The sequence below is a fragment of the Chiloscyllium plagiosum genome, unplaced genomic scaffold (genome assembly GCF_037043375.1).
Source record: "Chiloscyllium plagiosum isolate Xiang-an unplaced genomic scaffold, Cpla_swu_hap1 HiC_scaffold_3, whole genome shotgun sequence".
NCBI lineage: Eukaryota > Metazoa > Chordata > Chondrichthyes > Orectolobiformes > Hemiscylliidae > Chiloscyllium > Chiloscyllium plagiosum.
Window position 1 is genome coordinate 65,085,024 of NW_028270141.1, and position 13,550 is coordinate 65,098,573.

The window sequence follows — 13,550 nt, forward strand, 5'->3', positions numbered from 1 at the left end:
GACTATTCACCCTATCCACACCCATCATAATTTTATAAACCTCTAAGGTCACTCCTCAACCTCCGACACTCCAGAGAAAATAGCCCCAACCTATCCAGCCTCTCCCAATAGCTCAAACCTTCCAACCCCACAACATCCTTATAAATATTGTCCAACAAGTCCAACAATATCTTTCCTATGACAAGAGACCAGAATTGAACTCAGTATTCCAAGAGTGGCCTGACCAAAGTCCTGTACAGCTGCAAAGAAAAACAACCATTTTGCATTGAGTTAATAAATCAGGAGCATTTATACAAATGAAAAAGTGGTCGCCCCAACATGAAGCCCTTGGAGTAAATGCAAAAACTCCCACTAAAAATATAGCTAGTCTAATAAGTATTAATTGCTCTCTGTACTTCATCTGGTTTATCATCAACACTTTCTCGTTCAATTGATATATATTCACAAGGGAATATTGTCCAATATCTTTGGAAAATCTAGCCACATTGTGCTTGGCGGGGGAGGTGGTTTCTTTCCTCTTAGTCCAAGTGGGATGTCAATTACTGAAATATTGTGAAGTTTTGTCAGGCATTATCTTCTTCTTCCAAATCCATAAGTGTGCTGGTTTCTTAAGTAGGAGCACAGAGTTGTAAAACTAGCTTCAATTACCATTCATAAAATGATACAGCACAGGTGAGGTAATTTTGACAAAGTTATCCAAATAATCTCACTCATCTGCAATTTCTGCATATTTTCCCTAAACTATTTCTTCAAAACCCTTTTGAAAGTGAATGGAAAATATTCTTCCAGCATCCTTTCAGCTAGTGCATTCAAGATCATAACCTGCCACATTTTCTCTCTCATGTCACTACTGCTTTTACAAATTATTTAAAATCCTGCTTTTACAAATTATTTAAAATCTGTATCATCTGAAACTATTTGCCCTATTTACTCGACCATAGAACGTCATTCTCTGGCAATTTTCTACGACAGCAACTCACAGTCTCACTATGGCCAGGAAAACTTTTAAAATTCCAACTGGTTTGTTACCTACTCAACACAGTTCATGATTTGGAATATCTCTATTATTGCCCTCTTTAGAAGCCGAAGCGCAAACCACCCATACCCCTACATTTACCCCTTACCTAACACTACGGACAATTTAGCATGACCAATTCACCTGACCTGCACATCTTTGGACTGTGGGAGGAAACCAGAGCACCCGGAGGAAACCCACGCAGACACGGGGAGAATGTGCAAACTCCACACAGTCAGTCGCCTGAGGCGGGAATTGAACCCGGGTCTCTGGCGCTGTGAGGCAGCAGTGCTAACCACTGTGCCACCGTGCCGCCCACGAGCTCTTAGCTTTCCCTGTTTTAAAAGGAACATCTCAAGTTCTCGAATCACTACATGGTAGTGAAGTTTGTCATCCCTGGTAACATCCTATTCAATCATCTCCAAACCCTAAAGGTTTAACATCCTCCCTTAAATCTAGTAGCAAGAATCAAGAGTAATTCTCCACTTGAGGCTGCAGATAGTGTTTTTATACACTATCAATACAGTCCAGGATTGTATATGGCTTTTGAATAGCCTTTTCAACTTATCCAAACATCTTCAAAGTCTTGTGTAAGTATATACAAAGGTCCCTCTGTTCATGCACCCTCTTTAAAATTGCAATGTTTAATTTATATTTTCTTTTCAATCCTCCTATCAAAACTAAGTGACATCTGTATTATATTTCATGTCATGCCTGCCTATTTTATAAGTTACGATATTCTTAAAACTTTCTATCAAGTGCAGTATCTACAAACTAATATCATATCATTCAAATACAGGTAAAGAGTACCACTGACAATATCCTGAATAACATATCTTGCATGTCTGCAACCAATTACAAGTTCCCACCAAGCCAAAATTCTCCTCACTTAGAATTATATTGTTGTTCCTTCACTATTGCTGGGTAAAAATCCTGTAACTCTGTCTAACAGCCTTTTGGGTATACCCACACCCCCCAACAGACTGCAGTGACGGCTCACCAGCACCTTCTCATGGATAAAAAATCAATACCAACTTACCCATATCTCAATGATTTTTTTTTAAATGCTCAATGGTGTGTTAAAAATAACACTGGATACAAAATGCTGTCTGCAAAGGGACCAAAAAATGGAAACTAGGGGCTTGCAGCAACTCATCAACACTACAATTTATCTCAATCATAAAATGGTTATAGCACATCACCCTGTTGTTGTGCAGAGTTTTCTGGAAGAGCAGCTCACCTAATTCAACTCCCCGTGTCTTATATAATTATCTTTTGAAAACTTCAATTTAATTTACCTCCACCACACACACATGCTGTGAATTCCAGATCATAACTATTCACTTCTTTAAAAAAAGTTTTGTTTCACATCACTTACTTTATTTTTAAACCAAACCTCAAGATTTCAATCTTTCTGCCAATGGGGACACATTTTTCTTTATTTACTCTATCCAGATCCATCACAAATTTGAAAACCACTATCAAATATCCTCTATCTTTTCTTCTCCAATGGGAGTAGACAGATTCTCCAATCTATCAACTCTAAGTTCCAAGTTCTTGCAACTGTTCTTTTCCATTTTGCTCTAATACCTTCAGATGACACCTAATTCAGTGCCAAAAGTTGGAGATAATAGTATAGTTAGGGCCAAATGTATGTTTTATAAAAGGTTCATTATTTCTTAATTTTTGTATTGTTTTAATATAAAGCCCACAACCCACATGCTTCATTAACTATTTTCTCAACCTGACATTTTACCTGCAAGATTTGTGCATACCTACCCCTAGATCTTTCTGTTCCTATGACCTTATACAACTATACACTTTAGTCTATACTACCTCTCATTTTAGCAGGGTGAATGAATCACTTCAAATTTCCCTCAAATTTAATCCATTATTTATCTGCCCACCATCCAATGTAGTTCTCAAGTTATCAAATGACTTGTGCAAGCCCATATCCACAATCTTTGTCCATTAGTAGAAACACGGTGTGTAAATGTACAATCATATTCTAGCGACGAGTAATGGCATAACTTTTTATGATTTCCCCTACCCCATCCCTCTACCTTTTATTATAAAACGGTGTTAGGTAATTCTACAACTATTATTAGACACTGTTTAAATAGCAGCACTAATCTAGTGTGGGTACTTACCTCAACTCTCCGCAGAAGTGCTTGGAATGGGAGATTCTAAAGCAAAAGGAGAAATAATCAAAATAGACTATATGTTTTTGATCATGAGTCCAATCATTCTTGGCTGCCCTTGAATGCATTGCAAGGACACCGGCTACAAGGAAAGCAGTGGCAGGGTGCTGACAACAACTGAAGTTGGAGAGGGGTGGAGGGTGGCTAATCTCTGCATTTAGGGATGGTTCTGAGGAGGATATTGGCTTCATCGGAGGTGGAGGGAGAATAATGGCAACGGAGATGAGGATCGTGTGGGAGATACAGGCTGCAATGGGAAATGGTGAAGTGGAGTTAGAATCATAGAATCCCGATAGTGCAGAAAGAGGCAATTCAGCACATCAGTTTGCACCATCTCTCCAAAGCCCCGCCACCCACCCCCGACAATTTACCATGGCCAATCCACCTAACCTGCACATCTTTGGAGTTTTTGGGTAAGGAGGGCCAGGGGTAAGTGAATACTAGCCACAATGGGAAACGGTGAGGGTCTGCTAGCTGCACTGGGAGTTGGAAAGGTTGATGGTGGTGGGATGCTCGGTGAAGATTCTGTTTGCTCGCTCTGAGGGATGGTGCCATTGGGATCAGTAGTACGGAGACACTGGCCCTCCTGGCTGGCGGGGAAGCGAGAATAATAACTGTTCACTGGAAGATAGTGGGGAGAGGGAACCGGCTGTACTGGGAAGCAGTGGGTGGTGCGAGGGAGGGGAGGAGGAGTAGAGAAGTTGCTGGCCATACAGGGGCGTGTTGGGGGGAAGAGAAAGAGAGAGGGAGAATATAGTGGCCGCATTGAGTGCGCGAGAGATAGGAGGGGGCGGTCTGTAGTTGGTACTGGCCCCAAGGTGGAGGTGGGTTAGGCTGCTCGTGTGAGGATTGAAGAGTGGATATGTAACGCACCACGCGCTTTCAAAAAATGTTTTCAGCCGCCGTGCAGCGAACAACCCGCCACGTCTTGTTTCCCCTTCTACCTCAAGCCTACAATGTGCTACCTAACAAGAAAAGTACAAACTGGATTAAGGGAGCCAGGAAGATAGTGCTAAAATATATCAAATTGAAAATGTGGACCTGTAGCACAAAAGCTGCCCCGAACATTCTACTCACTTTTGTTTTAGTGAGCAAGTCCCCTATAACCAGACACTTAGCTACTACCACGAGGCATTGGCCTTGTAACTATCTCAGTGATCTGTTTCTCTCCTCCGGTCACTGACAGCTCCTCGCGCGCACAGCCAACACTTCCGGCCTACTGACGTCCGCGCAGTCGCAGTTCGGGGCGCACGCTGAGAAGCTGTAGTCCGTGGTTCCTATCTCCGGAGAATGGGAACTACAATTCCCAGCGGCGCCGAGGTGGATTGACAACAGAGTTCCAGGACCGGCCAAGCGCGACCGTTGCTCGCCCCTCGCCGGCGCTGATTGGTTTCGCGGTTGCTTCGGCGCTGTGCCATCGTTCAGTGGATGGTTGTCACGTCAGTCAAAGCATGCGCGAGCTCTTCAAGACTGGTGCGCGGAAATCCGATACAAACGGGAGTATGAGAGCTTTTTGCTCGTCTCTGCGAGCTCTGGTGTAGCATGTTGGTGTGGTGCGTTGGCGGCATTGCAACATAAACTGAATGCCAACCATCCACCCCATGATGTGTTTATAATCCAGATATTCCCTCAGCACATACTCAATTTCGAGGCTATTCAATTAATGTTACTTAAATAGCTTAACAATATATATTTTAAAACATGTACCCACGCCTTGATCAGGACTCCTTGTGAGTTGGGGAAAAGTTTACGAAATACGTAAATAAAAATATATCCAACTTATAATTTTATTTAAGTTTCTTTTCAAGCTACATTAAATGGGATGGTCTAGCAGTCGCGTTAGGCAATCATCACTCGTCACACTGTGGAATTTGAAAGACATCTTACATATGCTCTCTTTGGTCTCGCTAATCACTAAATATAATGTTGCAGATTATTATTATTGAATTTAGTATATAGTTATCTGGATAGAAGCCAAAGCCCTATTTTATTAGTCAATCTGTGTAATGAGTGTATCTAATATAGCGTTTTGACGTTGCGTTACATGTCATATATCATGTCCCTTTGATGACTACTTCTGAAAAGCACGTCGTTTGAAGTTGGTTTAACAAGAGCGATGCCAGTGCCAGATTACTGACTGGCTAAATAATTGCTTCCTCACTCAAATTCAAGTAGCCTTTGTACATTTGAAAGTTATCGTTGGGTTTACCGCTAATTTACAGCAATCAGTTAACAGGCTGAGATTCGATTCGTTCCAAGCCCAGTGCGCTCTTCGTCCTTTCATTCATGTTTCCTAAATAATTTTAATAAAATTAACCCACTGTGATACTGTCGCGCAGGCTGCGTGTCGCATTTAGAAGCGATTTACAGTGTTGCGCAAATATTTGAACACATAATCGAAATGAACTCAGTGGCAGGACTTCAGACCTAAGCAAAGCCACAACAGAAACTGGAAGTCGGCTGCCTCCTAACACTTTTTGAGGAAATAAGCTGTGAAGAAACCATCTAAGGCTTTGATAGGCTCGAATCATAACAAGTAGGCGTTTGCACTTTTTACGATTGGATATGTAAATTATTTTCATAGAGTTTTTTTTAAGAAAAGGCTTACTCTTGCGGAGGGGGGGGGGGTATGCTTTATAACTTTCATTCATTCAAGGATATGTTTTAGTGTGCAATCTACAGCCGTTCGCTGAAAATTATTTCCCCATCAGCGAGGATCAAAATATACATTTATGTATATATTTGGGACAAGAATCAGATTTGGAAAATACCAACGTGATCGTCTCGGCCTCTTGTTTTACAAGGGAACACTATTTTAAATTCGTGTATGACTCCTACAGCCACCACGTGCTCTTTGATGTCTCATCATCGCTCACTTTTTTCATGACCACAAACTTGCTTTATAATCCCAACCTCCGTGAAACCACCAGTTGGAAACTGTGGCTTCCCCCCCCCCCCCCCCCCCCGCCTCTTGATCGCCTTGACCACAAGTTGGATTCGAATTTTTTGTCCCCAAAGACATACATTTGGAATATATTAATAGTTGCAGGAAGAATAACTGGCCTTCCTGAAAAAAGAAAACTTCTTTATTTAAAAGGAGAGAGAGAAAACGAAAAAAATAAAGAAAGTGGACTGGATTGAGTGACAATAACTGGCATTAATTGGACAGATTGACTGTTTGTGGCTACTGTAAGCCCCTAATCAAAGTGTTGTGATGCGTATTCCCGTAGATCCCACTACGAGCCGGCGCTTTACTCCACCGTCCACCACATTACCAGCATCGGGAAAGATGAGCGATGTGAGCGGGATGGTCCCTCACCAGGAGCCCGGACCCGGAGTGGGAACAGCCGGGGCAGCAGCTGCGGCGGCGCTTGGCAGGTCTCTGATCCGACCCCATGAGAACCGAACCATGGTGGATATCATTGCCGATCATCCGGCAGAGCTGGTCCGGACTGACAGCCCTAACTTCCTCTGCTCTGTCTTACCGTCCCACTGGAGGTGTAATAAAACACTGCCCGTGGCATTCAAGGTAAAAAAAAAAGCCGTTTTCTTTTCAGAGTTCGTCCAAAGTAGGAACAAAGTACTGGAAACAAAACCGAGCGGTGAAAACTTTGCAAAAGCGAAGGTTTGGATTTTCGACGCATTGAAGTGAATGTAAATGTATTATTGCCACTTTTAGTGCGTATTTGTGGTCATAAAACCACTTTTTTGAGAATTTATAGCATTTTAGTTATAACTTTCTAAAGCTGCGCTTTTAAACAGAATTGATAAAACGGTGAATGTTACATATGGCACACAGAACTTACTAATCGTGCAGACAGACCCATGTCAGAGGACATTATGTGGATCAATTCTCGAATATTTAGCGTTTAGTAATTGTTACATAAATACATCCAACAGAAAACAAAGTAACTTGGGTAATAGTAACTTAATGGTAACACATGGTCATTCCAGCTGCTTTACAAAGAGCAGAATGTACGTTTCAAACTAATTCCCGAAAAGCCTAAATAGGGCTTTACTGTAATGATGAACAGTCACGGATATTGGGAATGGTACAGCTGAGACAGTTGTTTACACATTTTCCTGCAAACCACACCGACTGTTTTTTACATCTCCACAATAGAATATATCCCAGGTTTAAGTCAACATCATATTATTTTTAATTTTAAACGTATGAGAGGAGATGGAACAAATCTACCATCAGCAAAATGACTGGACAATAACCATCTTTAAGGGAGCTCTTCAGCAAATGTTTAAATGTGCTATTTAAGTAAAGTGCCAGATATTGGAGAGAGACAGATTGTTCGCTTTTGGAAGTAGGCTAGCCCACGTATTGATGCTGTATTGATGTTCCCCTCTGACAGGTGGTAGCCTTGGGGGATGTTCCTGACGGCACTGTGGTCACCGTTATGGCCGGCAATGATGAGAATTATTCGGCTGAACTCCGCAATGCCTCGGCAGTAATGAAAAACCAAGTGGCTCGTTTCAATGATTTGCGTTTCGTGGGCCGAAGTGGAAGGGGTACAGTAATTTACCTGGTTTAAATGCATGAATACTTTACCCGCTTTACACATTATACATAATGATGTGTGTGTGCTTGCGTGTGGTCGAAGTAGTATTTCCTAGGCACGGGAACGTGACGCCATCCTGCATTTATGCTGGTCTAGAAATTATTGTTCACAAGAGTTAATTTCATCCGGGTTTAAAGAATGAGTGTGGGGTCTATGTATCTGCCTGGCACTCCATCTATCTCTACTGTTTCTTTTTTGTCGACTTCTTTTCCACCTGTTTATCGCGTCAACTTCTCGGAATTTTGGAAACTCGCTCTCCTGCTTTTCTGTTTCTCTCCCTTTCCCGTAGTCGACGGTTAATTTGACTGTAGTCTTGTCTTCAAACAAGGAAACATTGTTTAGGCAGATGAGTTGAAAAATCTGGAGAAAATTGCAAAAACATTTTTTCCAGATGCCCATTGCTGAAAAGTATCTGCGTGCTGAGGTTCAATGTCTTTGTATACATCACCCTCTTCTGAAATTCAGAAATTAGCGAATTGACAGCTTTTATTCCACATTAATCCTTACTGGATCAGCTTTCTCTTTTCGCTTGAAACAGACATATAGTTAACAGCCGGAAGGATTTCTCTTACACGCCAACACTTTTCTAAAATTAATCCTTATCAAAAGGGAGAAAAAAAGGGGGTTTCTAAAACTCACATTGGGTGCCAAGTCTCTTGTGTTCTGTAAAAAGAAACGTACTAACCAAAAGACTTTAAGTCAATGCACAATGTAAACACATAAACCGAATGTACCTGAACAGCTTGTTTAAAAAGTTCAAAGAAATCACAAAGGAGTGGTGTACCCAGTTTTACTGTTTTGCTTTTCTCTTGGCTCCCTTCCCAAAATTTTTTTTTTCCCTTTTCAAAAAAAGGCTAACTGCTTGCAGGCTTTTCACGCATGGGAGATGAAGAAAGCTTCTTTTGATGAAGTGTAATTATGTCCAAACAGACTTGACCCTTTTTTCTTATGATCTTCGTGGAACAAACCCTTGGTTTGCTTTGAAGCAGACGGCTTGTTTCCAGCTCCGAGTATGCCAAAGGCAGGAAGAGCTACAAAAGAGGTTTTAAGTCGAGACTTGTCTAGTGAGATTCAATTCAAGAGGGGAGAGAGGAAGAGATAAGATCGTTAATTGATGCCCATTTCTTCTGAACATTCATTGAGCCACCACCAACAGACCCAGTCAATGTAACACAGAGAAACAAACATTCAAATTACTTAGTCACTTAAAACCGGAGTTACCTATTAACTGATCCTAGACAGCAGACTGACATAGGCAGCTGAACTGGTACAATTAGAATAAAAAAGATCCAATACAAAAATGCGTCTGTGGACAATAGACAGTGGACAGTCATTTGCAGATATTTGCAAACTGAAAATTTTACTCAAGTTAATGGCTCAAAGATGTTTCAACAACATAAATGAAAAAGGTTAAACAGAAAGGCTAAACAAGTTGAAGTTTGCAATTATACAATGATGGGCCTTTAAACAAATGTGGATATTAGCATCCATCAAGTGACTGTGAAACAGCCTGTTCTGATTCATTCATTGGTTTATGCAAAGTTCTGTATTGATGCAAAGCGATGACTGTTTTATTGACTCATTTTACAACGCCCACCTCTTCCTGTCTTGAAGCATTACTGCACTAACTGCTATTGGAAATGACTAACAATTGCATATCTAACTTATTACATATGTGCATTTGAAAGGTACAGGACGTTTGTTCATACAATCTATTCCATTTTCTGATATTCCCCCAGCATTTCACAAATTGTGCAGCCACTCCAAGGTATTAAATGACAGACTTCTTGAAATATTTAGATGGTTAACAGATATTCAGTTAACTCTAAAAAAAGTAAGGCAGTCACGCAGAAAAATGCAATCTTCAGAGAAATGTTGCCATTTTTTCAGTTCACTGCAGAGCCAATGATCAATATAAAAAAGAAGAAAGTCTTGTAATTTATATATCTTTCATGTTCCTGCATGTCCCAAAATGTTTTACAGCCACTTTTGAGCTATTGACACTTTATCATGTAGGAATTACGGATGTAATATCCATTCTTGCCTCATTACATTATGTTCTTGGATTAAAGAATTTGCAGTTGGATACAGGTCCATCACTGGATGTTCTAAAGTGTTTTTGTTAAACTATATAATTGCTTTTGACCTTAACCTTTGCTCTTAGCAAAGTCTCACAAACAATAAATGAATGAATAATCATGCAATCTGTTTTGTATTGGTTATCTAGATTGAAAAATATAATCTGACCTATGACTGCCCTCCCCCCAACATTGGAGCCATGGCAGTATGTTTGGGCTAATAATCCAGGTTAATGACATGGACTGAAATCCCACTACTGTAGTTAGTTGAATTTAAATTGCTTAATATGGGGTTTTTAAAATACAGCTCATTGTCATAATAATGACCAGAAAATTATCTTATTATCACAACATAAACCATCTGATTCACTAACCCCCCTTAAGGGAAGGAAATCTGCCATCCTGACCAACATGTGATTCCAGATTTATGCATTGCAGTTGACTTTTATCTGCCATGTGAAATGCTCGGGAAGATAGTCAATTGTACAAACCACCATAGAAAAGTTAACAGGAATAAAACGGGATGGACCATCCAGTCTCAGTCTAGGAACTAGAAAGAGCAATAGCACACTGTGCAACATACTTCTTAATAACATCAGGGACTAGTGCTAAAACTGAGCAAGTTGCCTTACAGTACAGTCAAGCAGTAGCCCCACATAGTCTTACTCACAGCAGCATGTCTCACAGCCCATATTCCAAACATTTCCATCTCCATTTCTAAATATGTGCTGCTCTGCTAATCCACCTATTTCCAATGTGTCTGTCTGTGACATTATTGGTAGGAATGGTCACTGCACAGCTCCTGTGTGGAAAAAATCCCATCTTCAAACTGAGGAAATTGCCCATCGTGCTTTGAATTGAATTGAATTGAATTGAATTGAATTTATTGTCACGTGTACCGAGGCACAGTGAAGAACTTTGTCTTGCGAGCAATACAGGCAGATCACAACATTAAGTAGCACAGATAAGTAAATAATAGGTAAAAAGCAGCAAAAACAAAAACACAGGTACAGGTGAATGTTAAGAGTTTGTGAGTCCATTCAGTATTCTAACAACAGTAGGGTAGAAACTGTTTTGAAACCGGCTGACGCATGTGTTCAGGCTTCTGTACCTTCTCCCTGATAGTAGACGTTGTAGAAAAACATTGCCAGGGTGGGATGGATCTTTGAGAATGCTGGCGCTTTTCCTCGACAGCGGGCCTGGTAGATGGATTCTGCAGATGGGAAGTTGGTCTTTGTGATTGTCCGGGCCGAGTTCACCACTCTCTGTAACCGTCTCCAATCTTGAATGGTACAGTTACCATACCAGGTAGTGATACATCCAGACAGAATGTTCTCGATGGCGCACCAATAAAAGTTGGCAAGGGTATTCGCCATCATGCCAAATTTCTTCAGCTGCCTGAGGGAGAAGAGACATTGTTGGGCCTTTGTAACCAGTGCATCCACATAAAGAGTCCAAGAAAGCTTGTTGTGAATGATCACTCCCAGGAGCTTTACACTCCCCACTCATTTCATCTCTGTGCTGTTAATGTGTAGGGGGACGAGTAACATCCCACCGAAACTCAATAATGAGTTCCTTGGTTTTGCTGGTCGTTCTCAGTGCACCACTTTTCCAGATCTTCCACCTCCTGTCTGTAGTCTGTTGTGTCACCATCTGAGATTCGACCAACTATGGCGGTGTCATCAGTGAACTTGTAAATGGCATTAGTCTGGTATTTGGCAATGCAGTCATGGGTATACAGTGAGTACATTAGGGGGCTATGAGCAACATAATTATACTCAATTACAAACTTTAACCTCATTACCTATATATTGCTTACTCTACTTTTACCATTAAGCCATGCCTCTTTGGGTTTGCCAGAGGCCTTCTTGTTAGGGATGGGGCAGGGGGAGTTGGATGTGATCCCACACTTTCAGGCACAGTGTCATATTGAAAGACCAGCAATGGACATGGACTTGGCCACTAGCAGTTTTTTTTGCCCTTATCTCCAAACTGCTTTCCCCTCCTTCTGCAATCCCTGCTCCCGCAAACCCCATCCTGCCCTCAATCACCTTTGGCCTGTGGTCCTTTGACAATGTGTGACCTGAGTGCATTACCACAGCTGCCACTGCTCCTCAGGTATCAGTGCTTGCAGTAGAAAATTACCAGTCTTCGATTCGCTGTCAATTTTCAGCATATGGGACTACAGCTTTCGTGATCCTGAATCCAGGGAAGGCTCCTTCAGTGATGACCATGGCCATCCCACACCAGTTCTCTGAACCGCGGATGACACCTCAGACAAGTTGATAAAATCCTGCCTATTGTTCTTGGTGCTACAATTTCTATACTCTGACTAATGCATCTAGACTCTTCCATGAATACTGTCTCTTTCTGAAATTGAATATTTACAGCCTCGTATTCAACTGTGGGTCAGCCAACAATATTTTTACTTCCAGTGCAGGACACTGTGAGCGGGACTTTAAGCACGAAAACCCAGATAGTACAATACTATGAAAGGTGCTGCCATTCATATGAAATGTCAAACCAAAGCCTTGTCTGACGTTATGGTGGCTGTAAAAGACATATATGTATCTGTCCATTGTCACATAGTTCTTGGTGGGAGTGCGCTGTGCACATTTTTAAAAAATGACTACGCTTTACTTAGTAGGCTGTAAATACCTTGGGACACCCTATGAATGATGATTGATGCTGTTTAAATTCAAGTCTTTGCTTCTTCTACATTCTAGTCATCCCTAATCTGATTTTTGAAGTATTTATCCTATCCATTAAATAAACCATTACTTCCACTGCTGTAACATCACTGGCCTCTGGCCATGCCTCAGCACATTTTATTCTTGAAACACTTCACCTATGACTTCACTGTCACCAGACTCAACAGTTCAAAGCCTCTCCAGTTCAGCTTTCCAATTTCCATCTTTAGTAACAATTTTCTGCATATTTTATTATATTTTATGACTTTTTATCTCAAAGCAGTCACCCGTCCAATGGAAATTTGCATTTGTGCTCCATGTTTAATAGGGTAAGACATCACATGGGTCTTCACGGTAATTTAAGGCCAGAACCTGCAAAATCCCTAACTTTAAAATTCTCATCCTTATGTTGAAATCCTTTATTCTCCTTATCTCAACTAATGTCTGTAAATTGCTCCTATACACATCTCCTCAGATTCCTGTGTTCATTACGTATTTCTGTTACTTTATCCTTCCAGTGGCAAATCTTAGCTGGTTATCACCTACATTCCCAAGTATGGGATCCGTACCTTTTTTTTTTAACAAACAAAATAAAGCAGTTTTGTTTTTCATGAAGATGATGCACTCTGAAATGAAAAATCAGACTATATTATCATGGTCTGTTTACAAAGCAACACTAGCTGCACTCCAAAATGTAATTAACTGGTTTTGAAGCACATTGAGGAGAAAGTGAGGTCTGCAGATAGAAGGGCTAATGCCCGAAACGTCGATTCTCCTGTTCCCTAGATGCTGCCTGACCTGCTGCGCTTTTCCAGCAACACATTTCCATCTTTGAAGCACATTGAGACCTCCTGAATATATGTTAGGGTTGTTCAAATTGTATAACGTCTTTAGGTACAAGTGTGAAATGACCTTTCACTCTTTTTTTTGCTAAAATCAGTCGATAGACAAAAATAAACCTTGTCAAGAGAAGCATTTTTCCATTTCCTGTTAGT

General features: G+C 41.0%; 2 protein-coding genes across 8 annotated transcripts in view; one reads left to right on the top strand and one right to left on the bottom strand.

Moving 5' to 3' along the window:
- supt3h (SPT3 homolog, SAGA and STAGA complex component) overlaps positions 1 to 4,493 on the bottom strand; it is a 469,942-nt gene extending 465,449 nt beyond the window's left edge. Inside the window, exons 1-2 of one of the 4 annotated variants that reach the window (XM_087979893.1) lie at positions 4,294 to 4,493; positions 3,166 to 3,201 (exon numbers count right to left, since the gene is read on the bottom strand). The gene's annotated coding sequence lies outside the window, so the exon portion shown is untranslated. The remainder of the gene's footprint in view (positions 1 to 3,165; positions 3,202 to 4,293) is intronic. The other 3 variants (XM_087979857.1, XM_043682668.2, XM_087979852.1) reach the window with 3 other exon arrangements.
- LOC122543810 (runt-related transcription factor 2) overlaps positions 1 to 13,550 on the top strand; it is a 157,426-nt gene that overhangs the window by 58,083 nt on the left and 85,793 nt on the right. For all 4 annotated transcript variants that reach the window (XM_087979828.1, XM_043682622.2, XM_087979835.1 and 1 more), the window contains 2 exons: positions 6,447 to 6,745; positions 7,581 to 7,737. In XM_087979828.1, coding sequence (XP_087835954.1) covers positions 6,447 to 6,745; positions 7,581 to 7,737 — 456 coding nt within the window. The remainder of the gene's footprint in view (positions 1 to 6,446; positions 6,746 to 7,580; positions 7,738 to 13,550) is intronic.